The 26,160-nt window shown below is 32.4% G+C and overlaps 2 protein-coding genes and 1 long non-coding RNA gene across 3 annotated transcripts; 1 reads left to right on the forward strand and 2 right to left on the reverse strand.

Moving 5' to 3' along the window:
* The first annotated feature begins 7,154 nt into the window (after positions 1-7,154).
* LOC146921029 (F-box protein At2g35280-like) lies at positions 7,155-8,177 on the forward strand. The gene has a single exon (XM_085710758.1). The coding sequence runs from the start codon at positions 7,214-7,216 to the stop codon at positions 7,982-7,984; it is 771 nt and encodes a 256-aa protein (XP_085566884.1). The 5' UTR covers positions 7,155-7,213; the 3' UTR covers positions 7,985-8,177.
* A 2,749-nt stretch (positions 8,178-10,926) lies between these two features.
* Positions 10,927-13,015, reverse strand: LOC146921030 (uncharacterized). Its single transcript, XR_015011985.1, has 2 exons — positions 12,585-13,015; positions 10,927-11,300 (listed from the first exon to the last, which is right to left on the reverse strand). It is a non-coding gene; the product is annotated as an uncharacterized LOC146921030 (long non-coding RNA).
* A 7,321-nt stretch (positions 13,016-20,336) lies between these two features.
* TBL2 (trichome birefringence-like protein (DUF828)) lies at positions 20,337-25,150 on the reverse strand. Its single transcript, XM_085714425.1, has 5 exons — positions 24,484-25,150; positions 23,226-23,418; positions 22,945-23,135; positions 22,370-22,528; positions 20,337-21,029 (listed from the first exon to the last, which is right to left on the reverse strand). Exons 1-5 carry the CDS (start codon positions 25,062-25,064, stop codon positions 20,687-20,689), a joined length of 1,467 nt encoding a protein of 488 aa, XP_085570551.1. The 5' UTR covers positions 25,065-25,150; the 3' UTR covers positions 20,337-20,686.
* Between the last annotated feature and the right edge of the window lie 1,010 nt (positions 25,151-26,160).

Below are 26,160 nucleotides of genomic sequence, written 5' to 3' on the forward strand. Positions count from 1 at the left end.
GGTTGGAATAGCTATTACGTAGAAACTGTTTTGTGAGAAGAGTAGCCACCAAAAAGAAGAGAGAAAGCAATTTCCGTTTTTCTGAAACCTACCTCAGTAAAACAATGATATCTCACTCGTTAACCGTTGGATCGTGACGATTTTTGGACACAGCATTCACAACACCTGGGTCTACCTTTTCACCGTTCGGATCGTCGAAACAAGGTCTGAGTTGAGAGAAAACTATCGCGCACTGAAGCAGTATTTTTGGGTGTTTTCATCACTTTGTTTTTCGCAAGCTTTGTTCATCTGAATTAAGGTAAGGGTGAGACTAGCTTTCAATATAATTAAGGGTATGGTTCTGAGAATTGAATTTAACATGATTAGGTTGAGTTTTGGTGAGAATTGAGATTAGGGTTAAATGACCGATTTGATGATTAAACCATGAAAAGATGTTAGATTGATGCAAAATTAGTTTACAGACCTTAGATATTGTCTAGGGTGTTAATTAGATGCCACATGGATGAAGGAATCATGAAGATAGGTGAAAAGTTGTGATTTTTAGGTTTCTGGCCGTACTGACATTCATCGCTCGCAACTGCGAGTAGAAACACTCGCAACGGCGAGCTGCACCGCATCGCTCGCAACTGCGAGCAACGTTACTCGCAACTGCGAGTAGGACCTTCGAGCTCGCCATTGCGAGCAAATTACTCGCCACAGCGAGTTAGGCTGTTAGTTGCCCAAAATTGTCCCGATGCGATCCTTTCGCACGTGTAGTCATGAGTTGATCTTATAAGTAAGAAAAATGGTTGTTTAGGATACTTTCAGAAGTTCCAGAGGTCTGTTTAGGTGACTGAGATTAGTGGTGATGATGTATAAGAATTATTTAAGATGCGTTATGATTATAAGTTGTTATGATTCATTCCCTTTAATGTTGATATGTTATTTAGACGCTATTATATGTTGTATCTTGCTGCTGTTTTCTGTTGTCGACTGTTAGTGTCTTGAGGTTGCATGAGTCGGTCTATGTTGTTGGAATTTAAGAAGTTGTCCATGATTATGAGTCGTATGAGTTGTACACGTCGTTGTCTAAGTTGTTGGAAGTTGAGTCCATTGCATACTCGTATAAGTTGGTTGAGGGCTTGATGCCCTGGAATGCTTAGTCATTCACATGATTGGTGAGGGCTTGATGCCCTGGAGCTTTTGCTCACTATGTTGGGGGCTTGATGCCCTGAAGAGCCTAATTACGCTCATATAAGTTGGTTGGGAGCTTGATGCTCTGTATTGGTACCACATGCATGATGAAGTTGTCTAAGTTGTTGATGAAGTTGTCTAAGTTGTTGATGAGGTTGTCTAAGTTGTTGTTGAGGTTGTCTGAGTTGTTGTTGAAGTTGTCTGAGTTGTTATTGAAGTTGTAGTTGCATTGTAGAGTCGTCATAACTTATATTTAATGATGATTTAACGATGATGTCTGACGATGATGCTTTTAATGATGATGTTTGATTATGCTTTGATGATGATGCTTTGATGATGACGTTTGATTATGATTTGATGATGATAATAATATGATACTAAATGATTATTAATGCTGATGTTTATGATGTCTTAAGTTGTTAAATATATGATGATACTTGATTATGACTTAATGATGATTTTTGCTTATGAATTAGAGATGATAATTGTTTACGAACTAATGATGATATTTGACAATGATAATTGAATATGATTTGATATAATGCTAAATGGTAAATGTTTTAAATGTAAATGATGATTTATGTTGTTAAATGCATTTTGACGAATTATATGTTTTATTTATTGACTGTGAAATCTCACCCCTTCTGCGTATATGTTGCCTCGACCGTGGGTAATGTGCAGGTAATAAAGATTAGAAGCGTTCGTGAGAGGACTCCTCACTTGTGTCTAGGTGCTCTGATATGTAACAGGATGGGGCTTGCTTTCATGAACTTTTTATGAATAAACATTAACTAAAACTTATGAGATTTCTGATAAGGCCTGTGTGCCAAGACTTTTATTATGTCGAATAATTTCCGCTGCATGATTATAGATTTTGACGTTGAATTTTGAAAGATAATTATTATTATCTATTTTGTGGTTTTAAGGAAGTATGTGACATTCCGTTTGTGATTTAAATACTCTGATTTATGATGAAATTTTCAAGTTGGGAAAAACGGGGTGTTACAATTGGTATCAGAGCAGGTCGGTCCGTCCGGCCAAGTAGTAGAGTCGTGTCAAGCAACGTAGTGTTGTGTAATAATTTTACATTGTCTTTTGTTGTTCTGACTTGTTGTTTGATTGTATGTTGTTTAAAATTGTTGTTTGTGGTATAGACTAATCCAGAGTTGTTTGCAGGATGTTCAATTTTCGAGGACGAAAATTCTTTAAGTGGGGGAGAGTTGTAACGCCCACTTTTTTTAATTATTTGATTTATTCTTTGTTACTTGATTTATTTGGTTTATTTATTGAGCCTGGAAATATATTTATATTTATGTGATGTATTTATGTGAATATATGTTATTCGGTGTATAATATACTTGTTATTTTGTGTGAAAATATATATATGTTATTTGGTTTATTATTTATTAGATTATATTTAGTAGGTAATTATAATTATTAGAAAGAGTAAATAGAATAGTTGGAGGGTTATAAATATGAGAGACTAGGTTGGAATAGCTATTACGTAGAAACTGTTTTGTGAGAAGAGTAGCCACCAAAAAGAAGAGAGAAAGCAATTTCCGTTTTTCTGAAACCTACCTCAGTAAAACAATGATATCTCACTCGTTAACCGTTGGATCGTGACGATTTTTGGACACAGCATTCACAACACCTGGGTCTACCTTTTCACCGTTCGGATCGTCGAAACAAGGTCTGAGTTGAGAGAAAACTATCGCGCACTGAAGCAGTATTTTTGGGTGTTTTCATCACTTTGTTTTTCGCAAGCTTTGTTCATCTGAATTAAGGTAAGGGTGAGACTAGCTTTCAATATAATTAAGGGTATGGTTCTGAGAATTGAATTTAACATGATTAGGTTGAGTTTTGGTGAGAATTGAGATTAGGGTTAAATGACCGATTTGATGATTAAACCATGAAAAGATGTTAGATTGATGCAAAATTAGTTTACAGACCTTAGATATTGTCTAGGGTGTTAATTAGATGCCACATGGATGAAGGAATCATGAAGATAGGTGAAAAGTTGTGATTTTTAGGTTTCTGGCCGTACTGACATTCATCGCTCGCAACTGCGAGTAGAAACACTCGCAACGGCGAGCTGCACCGCATCGCTCGCAACTGCGAGCAACGTTACTCGCAACTGCGAGTAGGACCTTCGAGCTCGCCATTGCGAGCAAATTACTCGCCACAGCGAGTTAGGCTGTTAGTTGCCCAAAATTGTCCCGATGCGATCCTTTCGCACGTGTAGTCATGAGTTGATCTTATAAGTAAGAAAAATGGTTGTTTAGGATACTTTCAGAAGTTCCAGAGGTCTGTTTAGGTGACTGAGATTAGTGGTGATGATGTATAAGAATTATTTAAGATGCGTTATGATTATAAGTTGTTATGATTCATTCCCTTTAATGTTGATATGTTATTTAGACGCTATTATATGTTGTATCTTGCTGCTGTTTTCTGTTGTCGACTGTTAGTGTCTTGAGGTTGCATGAGTCGGTCTATGTTGTTGGAATTTAAGAAGTTGTCCATGATTATGAGTCGTATGAGTTGTACACGTCGTTGTCTAAGTTGTTGGAAGTTGAGTCCATTGCATACTCGTATAAGTTGGTTGAGGGCTTGATGCCCTGGAATGCTTAGTCATTCACATGATTGGTGAGGGCTTGATGCCCTGGAGCTTTTGCTCACTATGTTGGGGGCTTGATGCCCTGAAGAGCCTAATTACGCTCATATAAGTTGGTTGGGAGCTTGATGCTCTGTATTGGTACCACATGCATGATGAAGTTGTCTAAGTTGTTGATGAAGTTGTCTAAGTTGTTGATGAGGTTGTCTAAGTTGTTGTTGAGGTTGTCTGAGTTGTTGTTGAAGTTGTCTGAGTTGTTGTTGAAGTTGTAGTTGCATTGTAGAGTCGTCATAACTTATATTTAATGATGATTTAACGATGATGTCTGACGATGATGCTTTTAATGATGATGTTTGATTATGCTTTGATGATGATGCTTTGATGATGACGTTTGATTATGATTTGATGATGATAATAATATGATACTAAATGATTATTAATGCTGATGTTTATGATGTCTTAAGTTGTTAAATATATGATGATACTTGATTATGACTTAATGATGATTTTTGCTTATGAATTAGAGATGATAATTGTTTACGAACTAATGATGATATTTGACAATGATAATTGAATATGATTTGATATAATGCTAAATGGTAAATGTTTTAAATGTAAATGATGATTTATGTTGTTAAATGCATTTTGACGAATTATATGTTTTATTTATTGACTGTGAAATCTCACCCCTTCTGCGTATATGTTGCCTCGACCGTGGGTAATGTGCAGGTAATAAAGATTAGAAGCGTTCGTGAGAGGACTCCTCACTTGTGTCTAGGTGCTCTGATATGTAACGGGATGGGGCTTGCTTTCATGAACTTTTTATGAATAAACATTAACTAAAACTTATGAGATTTCTGATAAGGCCTGTGTGCCAAGACTTTTATTATGTCGAATAATTTCCGCTGCATGATTATAGATTTTGACGTTGAATTTTGAAAGATAATTATTATTATCTATTTTGTGGTTTTAAGGAAGTATGTGACATTCCGTTTGTGATTTAAATACTCTGATTTATGATGAAATTTTCAAGTTGGGAAAAACGGGGTGTTACAGTGAATAGATCAAAGCTTGATCCCGCTACACAACAAATCTCAACCGATCAACCATCTCTTTAGGTCCAACCGGATCATACCTGTTTTTTGAGTTTCCATAATAAAAACTTTAAAATTTTACTGCATCAATTTCAAAAATCAATGACTTAAATATTAAAATACCGCACTCGCGCGATGCGCAAATCACAATCTAGTTTAGTTATTATTCTTGGTCCAAGTGTTTTTTTCTTCCTCTGTATAAACATGAATGAAACAAACTTGTCATGGATATCATTCATACACCAACTTCACTTCAAAACTAAATCCTTCTTTTTTTTTTTTTCTCTTTATTTGATAGGTAAATGTTAGTTGTTAAAAAAAAAATGTTAGTTGTTAATATATTGTTAGTCGGGAGAGAGAAATGTTAATTAACAGGTCAAACTCTACACTTCCTTCTTAAACTTCTTTGATGTTCCAACCTTTTAACCAATAAACTACACCCTCGAAGACAAATCGTTCTTTTTCTGATATGAGCAATGTTAAATGGCGCGACACACTGTACACGAAAAGGAACGACCGTGAAAAAACATGACATTTTGAATTTTCTATCTTGAAAAAAACCTTGATTTAGTCACAGTCTAGTGTTTTTTTCAAGATAGAAAATTCAAAATGAAAGTTCAATTACTCATAAAAGGTCAGACAAACAAACCTTGAAAAAATCCATTTTTACGACAGTTAGCATTGCATGTCATTCATCCTAAGATATCCCAAAAATGGTTCACCAAACAAACCACAATACTGAGTTAGTTCAATTAACAATCAACAAAGGTCAGAGCTAAACTTAAACATAGAGAAAGAAGAAAATGAATTGAACCTGCTGAACTGAATTATGATTCATTGTAACTCAAATTGTACAAGAGACAGTCTATATACACTTGATATGTGCCATCATAACTGTCGTAACTAACAAAATGAAAGTTAAATGCAAATGAAATTACAAGTGAAATGCAACTAACTAAAATGCGACTTCTGTTGCAAGCTAAGTAACTCGTACTACTCTCACTTTGTCTTATCTTCCTCTTATTTATTTATTGCTAATACTCCTTCGCAAGCTAAGGTTGATAGATGTACCATCCCAAGTATAACAATGCAATCAAGAATGTTTAGGAGTGGCAGTAAAACAAATTAAACCTTCAAGTTAGTAAAACAAATTAAACCTGTATACGGGTTGCTAATACTCCTCAATAATGAAAAAAAGTTAGTAAAACAAATTAAACCTTCAAGTGAGAAACAAGGGTGGCAGTAGAATGAAGCTTCCACATGTCATTATAGTTATAGTAATCTAAGGTGTGTTTGTTTCAAGTGTAACAAAATTTTTTTTGGAGGAAGTGTAACAAATTTATTCCTAGGAATTACATTCCTTGGAATATAAAGATAGGAATATAAAGATAGGAATTTTATTCCAAGGTATTTAGAAAAAAGATGTTTGATTAACGTTATAATATTCCAAGGAACCTTGAAAATAGGGAATATAATAGGTAATTACACGTAATTTTATTCCCATATCCATGGAACTTTATTCCCACCATTTTCTTTGGGAAAACTTTTCTATTCCCAGGAACATTTTATAGCCAGAAATAAAATTTTAATAAACTTGTAACAAATATAGGCATATGCATTTTTAATTTTGGAAAATGCTAACAAATGCCCTAAGGGCATTGTTTAAGCATCTAAAAGTAGCAACTTTTGCATTGGAAATTGTACGGTTATGACTTTAACATGTGTTGGACTTGTATTTTCAAGACATAGTTTCTTTTTGTGGGTTCCTTAAACAATGCCCTTAGGGCACTTGTTAGCAAGACCCTTTTATTTTTTATGATTTTATTCTCAGGAATCTACAAATATAACTTGAAACAAACACACCCTTCCTGAATGACTTCCGGAATTGGTTAAGTAACAAATGCAAAACGAAAAGGAAAAACATATATTAACACGTGTACGACAAGAATAATAAATCAGATGCTTTTTTTTATAACGTAATCTTTTTGGATTTTTTAATGAGAATCTCAATATCTTTTTAAAAAAAAAAAAAAAAATCAATTTTTGCACTTTTTTCTACTGAATTTGTTTTTCTCCTTATCATGGTCTTCTAAATATTGCATAGTTTGTTACTTGTAACAACAAAAAAAAGATTGTTTTAACTTTTAAGTATCTTATAAGATTGAATATTTTTTTCTTTTGTTTACTTGCGGGCCAATCTGTTTTGATCAGGATTGTCCACTATATATAGAAGCGATGCTTAATTTAATAAACCATACTTTCAAGCCTCTGTTTGTTTTCTCCTCTCTTTTTGTTATCAACAAACTTCAACACGTAGAATCTAGGGTTTTATTATATGGCTTTGTTAAAAGCAACGAAAGAAATCAATAAATTCAAAAGGCAGAAAAACGATGCATCAATAAGCATAGTAAAAGCTCTTCCAAATGACTTATTGGTTGATATTGTGGGAAAAGTTGCTTCAGGTTCAATGGTTGATTTATGCAAAATCAAATTGAGTTGCAAAGAATTTCTTAGTGCTTCAGAAGACCGTTTCGTGTATCAACATGCATCTTTGGATAAGTTTGCATTAATTCCACTTCCATGGTTCATCGATGAAAAAGAAACCTCGCTCTTGAGACGTTGTAGGGAAAGTGGTAATTTGGAGATTCTTTATCGTGAAGGGATGGAGCAATATTTTAGTACTTCGATGTTGAATAATTTGGGGTTTGAGAATTTAAAGAAGGCTGCATTAGAAGGTCACCATGATGCGAAATATGTTTATTCTATGCTTTTGATGGCTAATTGTGAAGATGAAGAAGGAAGAAAACTTGGTTATGATCTCTTTGGTGAATTGAAAAATTCCATATGCATTAGTATTGCAAAATGTAGGAAGAGGGTGAAGTCTTTTACTCAAAGCATGTGGGTGAAAAATCATGTGATGGTTCCAAATCAAGCATTCTCTCTGTGTTGTTCTAGCACATGTCAAAGCGGTGGGACGAAGAAGGTGGTGAAGAAACGTTCAACATGGTCTGTTGATGAATTTGATAATGATGATGTTGGTGTTTCATGCAAATATTGCGACGGAAATTATGAATTGAGTTTATTTTCTAAGATGTTTCACGTCTAAGTGTTGAAAGTACAAGAACTAGGTCAGATTGAGAATAGGAAAAGACATTGTAGAAACTCAAATATATTAGTTCAAGTATAGATATTATTCTATTTTGAAGTTGTTTTTATATTTCTCTTGTTTTAGATTCGATATTCACAATGTAGAAACTCATAAATTGAAGTTATTATTTCAAGTTTCTTATTCAAGTTATTATTCCTGGTTCAACTTGTTTTTATTCAAGTTTCTTATTATTTCCTTAAAAAAAATTCAGTTATTATTCTTTGTTCAAGTGATTTATTCTTCCTCTGTATATCAATTCTTCACGTTTTATCCTAAACTGTAGAAACACAAAATACTTCAATGTAACAAAAAAATTGTTCCAAGAAAAGCTCAACTAAAATTAGATTATGCTGATATATTTTTGCTAACTTTTTGGATTAAATATGTGTTGTGCAATTTCTTTAAGTATAGCTTCCAACGGATTTTTGGTAATTAGTTGGCTTCTCAAATAACAAAGAGTTTGTTATTGTCAATTGCTTTCTATGTCAAAATTATTTATAAATAGTATTATTCATGATAAATCTCTTATTCACATATCCTTAACCAACTCTCAAATCCCCCCTCTTTTTTGTGGTGGCTAGGGTTTGAACCTTAGACCTTGCATATATTATTGTTCTTACCAACTGAGCTAAGATCACAAAGACGGAGCTTTTATAGACTAAACTCATACAAAAAATTCTCATCTTTAAAATAATAAAATGCAGTTGGAAAATATTCAGCATTCTCAAGCTCCAGCAAGATATCCTAAAATTATGTTGTGAAGATAAAAGTTGAAGATATGTTGATCCATCTCTATACATTCACATTTAGCATACATGTCAACCAATGATGTTCTATGTAAACATAATTTGATATGTCTATGATAAATGTATTCATGAACGCATCTTTCATAATCAAGTAGCCCAAGTAGAAAGGACATTGGTTAGTATAACTCCGTCAACCTCAAAACCTGAACTCAACATTTCGCAGAACAAATCAAGTGATTCTTGTGGAGATTGGCATTGCACTAATCCACTTGTCATACTAGTCCAAGAAGCAATCTCCTTTTCAGGAATCTCATCAAACAACCGTTTTGCATCGGTCACAGACTCACACTGCATATACATATCCATCAGAGTATTGTATCCAGGACCTAGGTTTGGAATGCAAACTATATTTAACATGTCTCAATGTTATGGCTGCTCTTGTTTGTTCTTTTGGGTTTACATAACTGTTATGTTTTGATTTGCATTCATTCGGCTTGCAGCTTAGTTCATAAAGAAAATAATCGGTTTAATTTTCCCAATGACATAACCATGGATGATAAGAGAATGAATGTTTATGTTGCTGATACGCAGAGTTATCCCAATTACAACAATTTAGCTCAAATTTCAAAATCAACCATAAATAACCAATTTTTATCTTTATCTTAGCATGAATGAAAAACACTTTTAGATATCTTTATCTTTACATTAATGAAAAACACTTTTAGGTATAAAATTTAGTGAATAGGCTATTTCGTCTCAAATTTGTAAGCATAGGTCAATTTCATCCCCAAATTTTTTGAAATAGCCAATACATCATTAATTTTATGAATTTCAATCAATTTAGACCCTCTGTCAAGCCTTGCCGTTAACAGTGGCCACGTGTCACATTAAGCAATGACGTGGAGTTCCAAGTCAGCTTCCATGTGTAAAAGGACGAATTTGATCGAAAACTTTTTTTTTTTTTTGGATTTTTTTCTAAACGAAAGTCATTATAAATTGTTACACTATCAAAGCAATTCCTAAATTATTCATTAAAAATTAAGTTGGTCCCTGAATGTTACTCACTATCAAATATTATTTATATTATCTATCAATATGATCCCTCATATTGTCAAACAAATGTTAAAAACTAAAATAATGTGTTTAAGAGAGTAAATAGCCTTTTTCCAACCCTTAAGTTGCAACTGGTAACAATCAGAATCAGTTTCATTTTCCACTTCTTATCCTAGTATATGCAGATAGAACTCACAACATGCTCTATTACTGTGGGTTAGAATACATATATATCATTGCATTTTATTAATTTTATGCAAGACAAGTTTTTTCTCATAGCAAAGCAATATTGTACTGATATATGATCAAGTATAATTACGTAAGATCAAGTGATCCTACATTAGATGAGAAACAGGGGCTGTCATGGGGAATCAAAGGAACCATGTTGTTTTTGAAGTTTTATTATTCCATCTGAATCAAAATAACAGGGTTTCTTTGATTCCCAATGACGGCCCATGTTTCACATATCATGTAGGATAACTTGATCTTACATAGTTATACTTGATCAAATATCAATACAATTTTTGCTTTGCTGTAAGCAAAAACTTGTCTTGCAGAAAAATAATAAGATGCAATGTTATATGTACTCTAACCTATATTAGTATCGCATGTACTTATTATGATTGTGACTAGTTGCAACATAAGTGTCAGAAATATGTTATTTACTCTCTTAAACACATCCTTTTAGTTTTTAACATTTATTTGACAGTATCAGGGATCAAATTTGTAGATAAGATAAATAATCAAGGGGTCGATTTGATTTTTTTTTTTTTATGAGTGACATAATTCAGGGACCAACTTGATTTTTAATAAATAATTCATGGATTATTTGACAGTGTAACAATTCTTTCAAAAAAAAAATTGAAAATTTTTCGATCAAATATTTCCCTATAAACATGGAAGCTAACTTGGAACTCCACGTCAGTGCTTAATGTGACACGTCAGCCTTGTTAACGACGAGACTTGACAGAGGGACTAAATTGATCGACGCCCATAAAATTCAAGGACCTGTTTGCTATTTTGAAAAATACAGGGACGAAATCAACCGATGTGTACAAACTTGGGGACAAAATAGCCTATTCACTCGTATAAAACAAAGCATGCCACAAACAAATCAGTTTCATTAAAAAAAAAATTGCTACAAATAGCTTACAATTTAAACTAAACAATGTGAAGGGTTAATTTAAAAATTAGGAGGGAAAACATCTATTTTAAAATTCAAATATCACTACCAAACAAAATTGTTACCGGTCGATAAACTTTTTTCGAGATACAAATCCAAGTTTTAAAAAACCATGAAATTGTCTCACCTTCACCTTCTTCCCAATGTTTTTTCCCTCAAGCTTCAAACTCATTTCCTCAAATCTTTCACTCTACTTCCTTCCTCCACTCATCTCTCTCTAATTCTTCAAACTTCAATTTTCATCACTTCTCTTCTTTCTGCTATCTCTCTATTTTTCTCATCCTCCTTTTTTCTGCATTCAACAAAACAAATTAACCCTAAATCTGAGAACCCCTTTCAATTTCACCACCGCAAACAATTAGAACTGCTCCGTCTCTCTCTCTCTCTCTCTCTCTCTCTCTCTCCTCCCTCCCTCCTATTTATTTATTTTCCCCCCATTTCTTCTTGCCTCATCTATTATGTTCATTTTTTGCTTAAATGCATTTTCAACCTCCTAACTTTAGGAAAGCTATAACTAGAATGTCTCCCGTCTCAAATATATCAAAGTAAGATAATTTGCGTTTAGTTTTGTCTTGCTTGTATATTGTAAAGTAAAATATTTATGAATTTAAAATTGTTGGTGGAACTCTTGATTACAAAATTAATGCACTTGAGCAATTTTGAATTTATTTCTTATTATAATTGTTTTAGGGTTGTTGAAAATTACACACTAAAGATAAAATTTCATTACAAATGCTACTTTACTTGTGACCCTATAATTGCTTATAAGAAGGGTCAAATACACGAACTTGGGGTGAGTGGAACATAAATGAGATTAACCTCATTGGTTCATACAAAATATTTAGAGAAATAGGTGTAAAAGAGGAATATAAGTGGTGGTATGTTAGTCCGGGGACACAATTGAAGGATGATCTTATGCTGCTGAACAGTGACAGAGATATCATTGGTTCATAAATGAGTATAGTGGTGAAAAATTTGCTGACTTTTATGTGGAAACTCCTGATGTAGATGGCCTTGACAATAGGGTTAACGAACTAAACATCGCTTCCACAGTTAGGAATCGACTTAAGAGATTATGACTTAGGAAAGGGTTTTAACTCAAGAGATTGATTAAAACTAGTATGCGAAAAATTTTAGGAAGGGAAAGGTTTTGACTCAAGTAAGAGATTGAAGAAGAAGTGGAAGGGAAAGGTTCTGCTGAAGTTGATAATTGTCCTTAATGATAGTGAGTATGATGAAGATTCATAATGGACATCTCTCTTGCTAGACCAGACTTTGAATTCAACTCTTGCTATACCAATTTAGGAAGGTTAAAGTGATTTGGAAGGTGTTGAATCATCAAGGAACCTTGTTGCAACAATTGTGTCTTATTTTGATGATGAAAAATGAGACTCGAAAAAATCTAGAAACCCCAATCTCTTCTGAAGGTGAAATTAGTAAGAGAAATTATCGTAAGTTTAAGTTGTCCGAAAATGGTGAGCAAGTTAGATATCATGTAGGACAAATATTTGAAAATGTTGAGTTAGTTAAAACATCTATGAAAGAATATACTTTGGAATATATGAAGAATGTTTACCTTAAGAAGAATGAGAGGAAAAGAATTGTTGTTAAGTGTACGATTGAGTGTCCATTCCATATGAGATTTAGTAAGTCTGCATCACAAAGTAATTTTTAAATTGTTAGTTTTAAGGTTGCTCATACATGTCATAGAACTGCAAAGCTCGAGCAATGCAAAACAAAGTTGATGGCCATGATATTGGTTCCACTTTTGAAACACGCATATAATACGACACTGAAGGGTTTATAAGAAGATATTAAAAATAAATGGCATGTTTTGTTGATCAAGTTTCATATGTATAAGGCAAAGAATAAAGCCTTAGAAATATATGAATCTAATGGTTGGAGCACATCGTAGTAATAAGCTTCGTGAATTGTCGGTCTCAAGAAATAGCAACGCTCTTTTCTCTTTGGATAATGTTGCTTGTAGCGAAAGTTTACATAGCGAATTAATCACGAACCGTTATATGAATATTAAGTGACCGTTGCGGAAAACTCTCTTTTGCATCCCACTGCTTGTGTTTTCTACCAAATAAGAATCTAATGGTTGGAGCACTTCGTGATAAGCTTCATGAATTGTCAGTCTCGAGAAATAGCAATGTTCTTTTCTCTTTGGCTAATGCTACTTAAAGCAAAATTTTACATAGCAAATTAATCATGAACCGTGATATGAATATTAAGTGACTAGCAGAAAACTCCCTTTTGCATCCCACTGCTTGTGTTTTCCACCAAATAAGAATATAATGGTTGGAGCACTCCGTGAATTGTCAGTCTCGAGAAATGGCAATGCTCTTTTGTCTTTGGCTAATGCTACTTGTAGCGAAAGTTTACATAGCGAATTAATCACAAACCTTTATATGAATATTAAGGGATTGTATCGAAAGACTCTCTTTTGCATCCCACCGCTTGTGTTTTCCACCAAATAAAAATCTAATGGTTGAAGCACTTCGTGATAAGCTTCGTGAATTGTTAGTCTCAAGAAATAATAATGCTCTTTTCTATTTGGCTAATGTTACTTGTAGCGAAAGTTTATATAGCGAATTAATCATGAACCGTAATATGAATAATAAGTGACTGTAGCAGAAAACTCTCTTTTGCATCAACCACTTGTGCCTTCCACCAAATATGAATCTAATGGTTGGAGCACTTCATGATAAGCTTTATGAATTGTTAGCCTCGAGAAATTGCAATGCTCTTTTCTCTTTGGCTAATGCTACTTGTAGCGAAAGTTTACATACCAAATTAATCACAAACGATTATATGAATATTTAGTGACCGTAGCGGAAAACTCTCTTTTGCATCCCACCGCTTGTGTTTTCCACCGGATAAGAATCTAATGGTTGGAGCAATTCGCGATAAGCTTCATGAATTGTCAGTCTCGTAAAATAGCAATGCTCTTTTTCTTTTTATAGTAGTGATCACTTTCATTCACGACAAATTCAGACGAGTCTTCATCTAAGACGCAATGAAATTTCTGTTAGGATATGTGTTTATATTTAATATTGGATAAGGTCTAAAATAAAATTATCTTTGTTGGATGAAATCTATAACAAAAACTAAAGGAAAAAATGGTCATTTCCCTATAAAAAAATAAAAAATAAAAACTAAAGGAAAAATGGTCATGTTTATTTTATATTAATAGAAAATATTTATTGAGAAAACCCAATATTTAATTTTTGTTAAAATAAATTTGCACAATTTTTAATAGATAATTGCTACTAATAGAACCCTTAATGTGTGTCTTAAGAACACATGTTAGCATTTCTCAAAGAAAAATTAAGTTGAAAGAAACAAATCATAAAATTTGGTTCATATCTTTAAAAAAATAGTTTCTGCTGTTGTATGTGAAGACTACAATAAAAAAAAGTATTATACTACTAATATGCTCCCTCCGTCTCTTAATATTAGTCGTTTAAGGTTTATGCACGATTATTAAGAAAATGATTAGTTGTGTTGATTTTGATGGTAAAATTAGTATCATTTACTAAAACACCTTTATTAATTGTAGTTAGTGGAGTAGTTAAGTTAGATGAAATTCAATAAATAAGGGTATAATAATGGAAAAACATAATAAATGTTGCATTGGTATTCTAAAGTGACAATTATTTTGAGAAAAATAAAAAACGGGAAAGAGACAATTATTGTGATACGGAGGGAGGGAGATATTTATCATTTTGGTTCCTCGTATAATATGTTTCTGGATCCATCCTTGTGACTGATTCATATACGAAAAATATTGCACCGAAGAATTAAAATACAAATAAAACACAAAAGTGAGATATTTTTTTTTTTTTTAAGGAACAAAAGTGAGATTTGATCTTGTTTGTTGGACCAAGAATAATGAGAACAAGGACCCCATAAGTTCCATTCAAAATTGATAAACCACATCATGGAAAATTCAAATTTCCTATGGCTTCAAATGGCACGTGGAAAGTAGAGGGACCATATTTATAATTATTACTAAGATGATGACTAATCAGAAAATTAACCACGTTTGAATGTAAATTAAACTGAATTAACAGTAAAATGTGGAAATTTTGGATTATAAGGGACCCAAAACTTGATTGCAAATTGGAATCAACTTAGGACCACAACATTTTCCGTTGATCCTCCTTTGTCCAATTGAAAGTGGTGGACAACAATGATCGATTCTAATTTGATTTATAAAAGGCAATAAGCCAAGGTTTTAATAAATATTTAAAAACTTTTGCAACAAGAGGAATCAAAGGTTCTTTTCAGAAAAACTAGAGTTGACTTTTCCATTCACTTATCCTAACTCTTTAGTTCTTCTTAGAGTCTTATTTGATTTATTAATTTTCCCATCCCTGACCAAGTTAATTTAATGGCTTTGTTATTTAATAACAACAATCGCCACAAAGAACCCGCTTGTGTTAGTTGGATGGTGATGATTTGCGACTTTAGAGCATGCTCATCTTAAGTTTTCAGGTTTGTTACCAATGATACCAATTTCGGTGAGCTGGTTTTACTAAAAATAAACAATAGCCACAAAGAAGTGAAGGAAAAAAAAAATAGAACTGATTAATATGAGGAGGCTACAAAAGTAATATTAAAACACACTTTTCTATTGAGTGTTATCTTTGATTAATTTTTTTTTTTAAGGAATCTTTGATTAATTATTTCGTACAAATTAGGGAGAAATAATAAATGAAAGATTTTTTTTACCAAGTTAACCTTTTCTGCACATATTATTAAATAAATCATTAAGAGAGAAAAAAATTAACATTAATTACAATGAAAACTAGTTTCATAAAAAAAAAATACATTAAAAATTACACTTATTGTAGAACTTTTTTTTTCTTCAAATGTGACATTCATAATAGAACGGGGGAGTAATCGAAAGTTAATTAACTGCATTTCGAGGAAATCGTTTAAATCTCTTTACACTTAACTAACAATTTTAGGATTGAACTTCTCCTTGAGGTCTCAAGTTTGATTCTTTCCGCTTTAATTTAGGTGGGCTAATTTAACTTCTTCAAAAAAAATTCTAGAATTGAACTTAATATATGAAAATGCAACCACGTAAAAGAGTTTTGTCATTTATTATAGTTCTACCTAACTCTTAAAAATTATTCTCTAAAGTAACACGCGATGCCAAGCATAAATATATTAATTAATAATGGAACAGCAAAGTGAGATTCGAAAAAGGAACAAAAAAGGTGATAAATATTTTGTTTTCTTGCTTAAAGAAGAGGCAAACCTAAAGCTTGAATAATGGATAGTCTAGCTACTATGAGTGTGCATATCTGAAAGAATATCACTATAATTTTTCGTAACACATAAAGGGCCTTAGAGGAGTTTTGGTTTATTCCTACAGCCAGCTAGAGAAAGAGCAATGACTCTTGAAGGTAATTTCAAGCAATTGACTACTACTTTTTTCTAACTAAAAAAATAGAGAGCTTTACTTCTTCATGGTGATGAATTACTCTTTCAAAAAAATAAAAGTTAAAACTAATGGCTCCTATAATTATTATTTTTATTAAAAAATGGCTCCTAGAAATGTGAAAGGAGAGCATATGATAGGAATTAATCAACAGCTAACTTAAAAGAGTATGGCTCCTAGCTAAAGTTTATAGATGTTGAGCTTTTAAAATTTAACCCTTGTATTTTGAAAAGATGTAAAAGAAAAAAGCTTGATTGTTATACATTTTCAATGTAAAAAGTTTTGCTAAAATTTCTGATTGGAGAGAGTAAAATTAGTGGATAATTAGGAATTGAAAAATGAGTTGTTGTATTAACAATTTCTCTTGACATCTAATCATTTGAAACAGGAAGAGTTGTTATTGTAGTAACCTGAATTTCGTGCCATGAAGGAAATCAAGCAGCGAAAAATCTCGATCATTGGATGAAGATCAAACGATTCGTATTCTAACTTCATTAAATTGACTTCAAAACATCCTAAAATGGAAGTCATGCAATATTTATTTAACAGTCAAGATCCAACGGTAAATCCGTGTTTAATATTTCTTATCTAGTTTCCTTGTTGAAGAAGTATTATGAATGAGTTCTATAATTCAATTTTTGCTTCTAACAACTTCTATCTAAACAAATTAAACAATAAATTTTGTGTATCAAAAATAAAAGAAAAAATTTCTTATGAATAAATAGGTTTTTCTTTTTTGTAATGGAAATCTAATAAAGAGGTTTACTAAATAGATTCAACAAGATATATAATTATTGTTGGAAGAGAGGTGGTGGGGATAGAGTCTTATTATAGTGAGTGGATCCACTATGCAATAAAAGCCTCCGATTATCAAAGGTCAAGCATAGATGAAAAAGTAAAGTGTGGGAACCCATGTTTAAAGTTTATGTTGACCTTTGATATAAATTTCCTTTTATGAGTCATGATACAAAATTTCAATTAGATGTCTCTTCCATGGAAAATTGGCACGATTCACTAATTCATTTTATATCCTAAATTGCCTTTTAGAGTCTTGCTATATAGACCGAAAGAATTTTCGCGTGGATGGCACGAATATGTTATTTAATGCACAGTATATCTCACTTAGTGCCTTTAATTGTTTTTTTTTAAGCAAGTAGCTTTAATTGTTATTGCTATAGTTTATAGGGCTGTGCTACATATTGTTCTTAATGAGATTGTTCTTCAATGCTAACTATAGTTTATGGGGTTAATTAAGTTTTTAGTCCTTATAAATATAGCGAATTTTATTTTTAGTTCTCATTAAAAAAAATTGATAGGTTTTGGTTCCTATAAAGATTTTCACCACGTAATTTTAGTCCTTGTTAAATTAAAATTTGTTTAATTATGCATAAATTTCTAAATTTTTGAATGATTTTTTACAGACATGTTAATATCATCATAAGAAACTCTTTTATAAAATATTTTAGTTTTTTAACATGTCACAAACTAAATGTGGATTTTTCTAAAAGCCATATTTTCAAGATTAAATTAATGAAAATTTGGACCAAATAATCAAATTTTAATTTAACAGTGACTAAAAACAAACTTACTTAAAAACAAAAGATTACTTGAAAATTGACTATAATAATAGTGACCAAAAACTTATTTCCCAATTTTTGTTTAATTACAATGATGACATGAGCTAAATATGAGGGATGAGTTAAAAAAAGAGAGAGGTGATGAGGTAATAATAAGGGAAATTTGAAAGAAATCTGATGGCTATGCAAGTAACAGCTCATTCGAGGGTATAGCACGAAATTTTATCTCGTGCAATTTAGCATTTTTCATAAAATTAGTTCATCTTTTCTTGACAAATAAAATGAGTTCATCTTAAATGGTAGAAAAAATAGTTAAGGTAACAAATTAGAAATTAGATTATAGATCACCAATATTATGTTAAAATTTTGTGGATAAAAAAATATTGAAAGAGAAGACCCTATTTAAGATAGTTAGCGAAATTTCTTACCAAAAATTAATAATCAACAAAACCGATAGAAGCTCGTATCTAAACTTTATTCCCATGTAAACCAGTTTGAAGGAAAATAAAAGAGTAACAAATCCAGCTAGGTTAGGTATATCTTGGCTATGATGAGATTGATATCAACAAAAGGTTAGGCCATTAGGTTAAGATTAAGATTGAATTAATCAAACAAACATCTTTATCCATTATTTTAATAGACACACAGTAGTACTATTTTCTTTTATGTGAGTGCCTATACGTTGCAACTTTTGATGGTGTTAAATAGTCATTTTAGATAATGAAAAAGAATGATACACACACCACTTTCATATATACTTCTCAACCATCACAAGTATTTAAAACAATGATCAGAGACACCAACTTCCCCACTACCTTTCTATGTGGAGCCCTTTAAGCATCCTCTAAACCAATCCATCAAGACTTGAATCTTGTTTGTAATAAGGATGAAGCTTCTTTGTTGGCAAAAATCAATCCATGGTTCTTAAAACAAACATGGAGAGAAGTGTGAGAGGGTATTAAACAAAAGCCCTACACACTCTCCCTCCATTTTCCTAAACAGTTTGCTTTGTGCTTTAGCTTTTGGCTTCTCGTATCACAAAGGGATTATGCTTTTTTCTGAGTAGCAGAAGCAAATAATTAAGCATTTTTCTCCAAAGGATCAGAAGCTTTTGTTATAGCATGGCAAACCGGCAAGTCACAAAAAGGCAATGGATTCCTTTTTGGAGTCTTAATGGCTATGTATCAATCACTCTATCTATGTAGCACCGACACTTGAGATTGTAGACTTGTCCGGTGTCTGTGTCAGTGCTTCATAGATTATTATAGTTATTTTCTTGCAGTAGAATGTAATAATAAACACAAAGATGGTGTTGTCTTCCTTTGAGAAGGTGCCAGCTTTATGATGTACTTCAATTCACTCAGTTTGCAGCTGACTAGAGTCTGTTCTTGTTTCAGTTTCTGCAGATGAGTAAGGTAGGTAACTGTTATCATTAATTCATGTTCCTTTTCTTCTGTGCTGTTCTTTTTTCCCACATGAATGTATGCTTGTTTGTTTGTGTTAAGAGTTATTATGATCTTATGAGAAGTTAAAGAATGTTTCATGTCACACAAGTAATATGGACTCATAAAACTTAGTATTGTTTTACCCTATTATTCAATAGTTGATATGAATAAGGTTGTATTAGTCATGTTAAACATATACATTATTCGATCCAAGTTTGCTGGTACGAGTGTTTTGCCTCTTGTCATTTAACCAAGGCCGTGCATTCGATCCTCAAATATGCAGTCACAGTTTAGGTGAATACTATACCACAACGAGCCGTCTGTTGCAAGTAGTTGCCCACCAAGGTCACCATATATATTAGCTTAGAGTTAAGCTTTATTCAGGTTGAACTGAATAATAGTCAAAACAACCAAAGCCACTTTTCACTTTGCCTCCCAAAATTTCAATGATAAGTTAACCAATTTGGTAGTCCAAATAATGGAGCACCAAAATCACAATATAGTGGTCCTAATAAACATGTTATGATAAGAAGTTTCATATATAATGAAGATGTCAAGGTCAAATGGTAGCACTCGCAAGAGTCTGCTTTCGACTCGTTTATTGGCTTGTTAAAGTAGTATCAATCATTGGTTACAATTATAGTAATGGCCTGGTTAAAGAGGTATCAGCTATTCCATCTTGTAAGTGTATAGAAGAGAGAGTGATGAATAAAATAAGATTGTCTGGATGAGATAGAATGATAGTAAAGAGAGAGACAGAAAGTGAAAATGTATTTCTAACTTTGGTGAGTTTGTGAGAGTAGATGAGACTTGAGAAGAGAATGATAAATAAAATAAGATTGTCTGAATGATAGAGAATAGTAAGTAAACATAAAGATAATAAAATGGATTCACTCCCTCACAAGTTTGATTGATCATTGAGTTTCTGCAACTAATCTAATGCAAAGAATCAAATCAAGCCTTTGATCAACAAATTCTACAGCTATCATGGTAATTAATATTATCATGACAATTGTGTCTGCAACTAGGTGAATACATAAAATACATATAAACTTGTCACTCTAATTAATCATCTGCACAAACTATAACTCAAAGACACCCTTTTGTGGAAACCAAGGAATATACATGCGTTGAAACTTGAACCGAATGTGTATAACGAATCAGATACGTGATATGCGGAGATTTTGACTAGTTCTGCTCAACTTTTCCAATTCCCTTTTCCATTTTTTAAGAGAGAAGCATAGAGTAATTCGTTCCAGGTATCCGGTACTCCTGGTAAGCACCAATGGCTACAATCTTGGTGTTGCTCCGCGGTGGTTCGTTCTGCTTCTGTCTTGTATTCCATTCTGTATATTGATGGATGGGCGTCTTTTCTGTAATCTGTCATCCTACTTATGTTCATATAAATAACTGGAGTTTTCATCTTTGGGATGACATAATCTAAAGCCCTCATTTTCGACGGATATTTCCGTAAGTGATCTCCTTTATATATTGGCTCAGTTTCTTTGTGGCACTGTCCTCCTGAATTCCATTGCCCACCCCTGAAACCATATGTCAGACAGTGTTAAAATTCAACATGGCATACCAGATAAATATGGTGCGAAAAAATTGTTATTGTTTGTTAATGTACAATTTAAATTTTTGCATAGGAGAATATAATTAACCAATATGAGAATCTGAATTAAACATAGGGGTTCAGTTAATTGCCAATGGACACAATTAAATACCAGGTTCTTGATTAAGGTACAAAAACTGTAAATACAATCTTAAAGAGTCTATGAGATTCTGTTACCAATTAATTTGACAATAATACAGCATCATATATTGAATGCAGGCCTACAATATTGATTTGATTTTTCTAATAATATGATGTTGAATTTGGTCAAAAATTTTATGTTGTTGAATATTAGACCTATCATATAAAATAGTTAGAGATTTCATCCAGCAAAATATTATAATAGGAGCAAAAGCGGATCACAAAAGCTACATTGTCATCTGTTAATATTATTTAAACTAAGCTAATAAGAATTTCGTGATTATATCTCTAGATTTTGGAAATATATGAACCAATCTTGTGCAATATTCAGACATCGAAGTACAATACCTCTTAACAAAATTAACATATGGACAGGGCCGGAACACAGTTATACTTATAGGCCTAAATATCATTTTTAAGTGAGGCGTTTTTAAAATGAGAAAATTTTGGTATAGATTTTTTTTTTTTTGGAAGAGAAATTTTGGTATCGATAACATTAATAGAAAAAATATTTAAATATAAATTATGTGAAGCATTAATCCCAATTTTGTAGTAGAAAAGGTTTTAGCCATGAATGTCATAAGCTTGTGTTCAAATCCGCTGGAAGAGGTCTTTTGTTGTACTTTTTAATACTTTCAGTTTTAAGCCAAAAAATCAAGGACTTAGATTCAAACTCAATCCACTGAATTGTGAGAGACACGTTACACCACTAATCTACCCCAGTGTGTGCTTTAATATTTCTTTTCAGGTTTTAATTTATAGGATCAATACTTTATTTGGAGGCCTATTAATCTTTGTAAAAAAAAAAAAAAATTGAGGTTCAGAGTAAGGGTTTTAGCTGTCATATGCTTGAACTGACCTTGCATATGGTTCAGAGTCTCGTTCTTCCAATAAAAAACATGCAGATTAATTAATATATAAGTAAGAATATTTTTGCAAAAGGGCTAGTCAACTCAGTGATGGTCAACGGCAAAGGTAGGAGGTCGGCCAGTTTTCATGCCATGTTTCAAACAATATATAAATTTCCATCTACAAAGTAACACCAGTCAATTTTCGAGCCATGTAAAGGAAGAAAACAATAGCAAGTCCAGATTATATCGGGTTAGCTGTATAAAAAACTAATACCTGAAATGAGTAACTGAGTATCCTCTGAAGAAAACATTTGTTCGATTTGCGTCAATATTGTTGTCAATCCATCTAGCCCAAGTTTTCAATGCCCTTGTATATGCATCCAGAACTTTGAGTCTTGGGTATACATGTTTGCCTTCTTGATAATAGTCTTCTCTGTAACAGTAACAGTTGACAACAAAATCAAAACCCTTTTTCCAAAATTGCTTATTACAATCACAAAACAGGTACAAGGAAACCAGTGAAACAAAAGTGTAAACATATATAATAAAGGTTCCGAGTTCATGCTTACATATATAATACAGTAAGCATGAACTCAAATACAATTTCATGTTTAAAATTCAGTTGTTATTTAATTTACAAACCGCGAGAACTGACTGTAAGGCGGAGGAAGACGAGATTTATATGTTGATTGAAAAATCAATCTAACATGAAAAAGTTGTACACATGATAATTTGGAATGGAGGAAGTTAATAAAACATCATATTAAATTTTTCTTCTTATCCATCTTCAAATATCACTTGAAGCATGGAAACAGACAATGCGAAGGAAATATTTACACACATACTCACCCCCTAGATGTTTTCTCGTGGGTCCACCAATGCCCTGTATTGAAGACTATGATCTCAGCATCATGATACGTGGAAGTTGTCTGGTCCATCAAATCCAATCTTAATGTCTCAAATGACCCATTTACGCCTTTGAAAATCGACTCTTGAACAATGAATGGTGAACTCACAAAATCTACTGAACAATTATAATCCTAAAAATTACCAAAAACAAAATTTCAATGAGATGCCATTATAAGTTTTATACTCGGAATAAAAATAGCAAGGATGTACTAGAAGCTTGCCTCAAATCTAAAAGCGTAGACACCTTTCTTCTTAAATTCATGTTTTCCTGAAATTTCATAAACACGTTTCTTGTCATTGATGCTTTGACGTAGGATACACACCATAGACTCCCACATGTTCCGGTTCAGTGAATCCCCAACGAAAACCAACCTCTGCCCTCGCAACTTTTCCAGAAAATCGGTTGCATTCAAACTGAGAGGCGACATCAATAACCAATAATTTATAAAATATGCAAGGATAGCATTCATATATTCTAGGGTTTAAAATTACTGTCGCTGTTTGGTTGCTTACAGTTGAAATGACTGTAAACCGCCAATGACATTAAAGCACAGCCTACTGATCATTTTTAACACTCCAAAACAGAGTTTGTTTGAATTAGGGATGTTGAAGATTGAAGGGTAAGCCAAAGCCTAATGGGAAGGGAATATCGGTGAAAAAAACTACCTCAAATTTAGTTCCTTATCACATGGTGGTTAATGGAGGGGGACAGACGGACAACATTCCTTTTAATTTAGAATCATGTTTATACTTTGGTCAAAAATTGTGCAACTATGTAAATAAAGATTCTATTGAAGGTGTACACAAGTAAACAAGCATTGCGGTCCCCCCAAAAGGTTACTCACTCTCAATTTAGAACATTAATGAACATAATGCATGATTCAGTCCTTAAAATTATTCAAACTTGTTTAACTTTCACCTCTTGTAAGGGGTAATGTGTAAAATGAGTTTGTAATTTATGAACTGAATCATACACATCATTTTTATGATTAGAAACATCTGCATGGATTATAGTGCCATTAACTCAATTCAACACCTATATCTAATTGTTTATCTGTCTTTTTTTTGTTTTTGAACAAATTGTTTATTTGTCTTTGATATCGACACAAGATCTACCGCCATAAGGCACATATTCTTGCCTCTATCATCCAATTTCCTTTATCATGGTTCTAAATTCGGGTTGTGGCCGCAATTGCAGTCATTGCTATTGCAGAGACCTCTAAAACTTTTACTATTGCAATTTAGAACTATGCTCCTTGTCTTCCTATTATATACCATTGTTTCCTAAACTAGAAAGCATTTTCTAAAGTAACAACATTTCCATTTTTCTCTTAATTTACTATTTTAATCATACAGAATCTACACAACTTGCTATTCTACTGTTATTTATTTTTTTCCTAAATTAACAACATTAAAATTACTAACTTTGTAACAAATATAAAAACATTAATCAATCAATCATGCATACATAATACATACCTTGGAATATCACACCCATTTGGCTTCCATTTCCACTTAACATAATCACTATCAGGTCTACCATTAAGATGACAATCAAAATCCCTATCCACAAATGGACAAGAACCCAAATCATAATATGGCTTTGAATCATCTCTCACCCAATTCCCATCAAATATATCACACTTTTCATCAAATTTCACATTTTCTTCCACAGTACCACTCAAATTCCCATCAATTTCACCTTTCCCAACAGAAAAGTTTCCAACTTTATCAACCCCATTTGATTCAAAACTTGCATTATAACCATTTTCAGTAAAATTCCCCAAAAGGGTATTCTGAAAACCCTGATTTGAAACATTAACTTCGGGGATTTTACTCAATTGTTGTTGATGAATTGTGTAAAGAGGAGTGATTGAAACGTTGGAGGAAGGAGATAAATTGGAGAATGGAAAATGCCATTCAGAGAATGAAGAAGAGTTGAGGAAGAGAAGAGAGAGAAAGAGAAGAGAAGCAACAAGACCTAAAGTGAAACCAGATAACACTTTTCTTCTGTGTGATGAAAAGGGTTCTGAGAATGTTATTCTCTTGTTCCATTCCATTGAAGCGGATGAAGAAGTGAAAGAGTTTTGGAAAATTGAAAGTGTTTTGGGTTTGTAAAAGTGTGTGTGTTCGTGTGTGGGAAAGTGTGTGCAAATTTGTAGGAGTGTTTAATTATAAGAGAATTTTCACTTTGCTTTGATTAACCCTTTAATGCATTGGATTATGATTCTCAATGAAAATAAAATATAAATCTGCAGGAATCTCATGATTGATACATATATTTATTACTCCCTCCATTCCTTTTCTTTTGATGTTTTAGAGCTTAAACTTTATTCCAAAACTTTTGATGTTTTAGAATTTTTAATATTTTTTATCCAATTTTACCCTTGTTGAAAAACACACTTTGAAAATTGGAAGTTTAAATAATAAATGCAATTTGTGTGGTGAGTTTCAATAATTAAGGAGATTAGAATTTTGAGGAAAAAGAAATCAAGGAGTAAGTAAGGGTATTTTAGTATAAACCATACAATTATTCCTATAATTTAATGATTCCTTAATATTTGTGCAATCACCTAAAACATCAAAAGAAAAGGAATGGAGGGAGTATTTTTTTTTTCATATTGTGACTCAAGTATTTCTTCCCGTAATTGCATAAACTAATTTCGTGTCGAGTAAGACTGTAATAGTAGACAAAATTCGCGCTTAAGATTTAACACTACTATATTCTCACAACTGAATTTGATGTTTCATTATCATGACTGGATTAGAGTTCTGACATCTCTCTAATAGTGTGTTTGGTTACACGTCTAAGTTACAAATCTCACATTTCGATGCAGATTCCACCGCTATTTAAAGAAGCTACATATTGGGCTTTTTATTAAACGCATGGCTACGCTAACACAACCGATATACCAAACACTAGCTAAGTTATAAGAGAGCATATGTCATCTAACTAAAGTGATTTTCTTATATTATATTTTGTTCATTCTCGGAGTTGGATTCAAATCTAGATATTTTTATAGTTAAATTGGAAAGAACTTGTATCATCTAAAATATGTAAATATTTTTTATATTTAGTATGTATCTTTTCTTTTTTGGTATCATATTTAGTATGTATCTTTATTAAAATATGTAAATATATTTTGTAATTAGTAT

The sequence above is a fragment of the Medicago sativa genome, chromosome 5, assembly GCF_051527215.1.
Source record: "Medicago sativa cultivar Bolivia chromosome 5, Bolivia_mono, whole genome shotgun sequence".
NCBI lineage: Eukaryota > Viridiplantae > Streptophyta > Magnoliopsida > Fabales > Fabaceae > Medicago > Medicago sativa.

Excerpts from the sequence above, each read along its gene's own strand:
- LOC146921029 (XM_085710758.1), top strand. The coding sequence starts at position 7,214 with ATGGCTTTGTTAAAAGCAACGAAAGAAATCAATAAATTCAAAAGGCAG.
- TBL2 (XM_085714425.1), bottom strand. The coding sequence starts at position 25,064 with ATGGAATGGAACAAGAGAATAACATTCTCAGAACCCTTTTCATCACAC. Across the intron at positions 23,419-24,483 it reads AATGGGTGTGATATTCCAAG|TTTGAATGCAACCGATTTTC; the intron begins GTATGTATTATG and ends GTCGCCTCTCAG. Across the intron at positions 21,030-22,369 it reads TACTCAGTTACTCATTTCAG|GGGTGGGCAATGGAATTCAG; the intron begins GTATTAGTTTTT and ends ATATGGTTTCAG.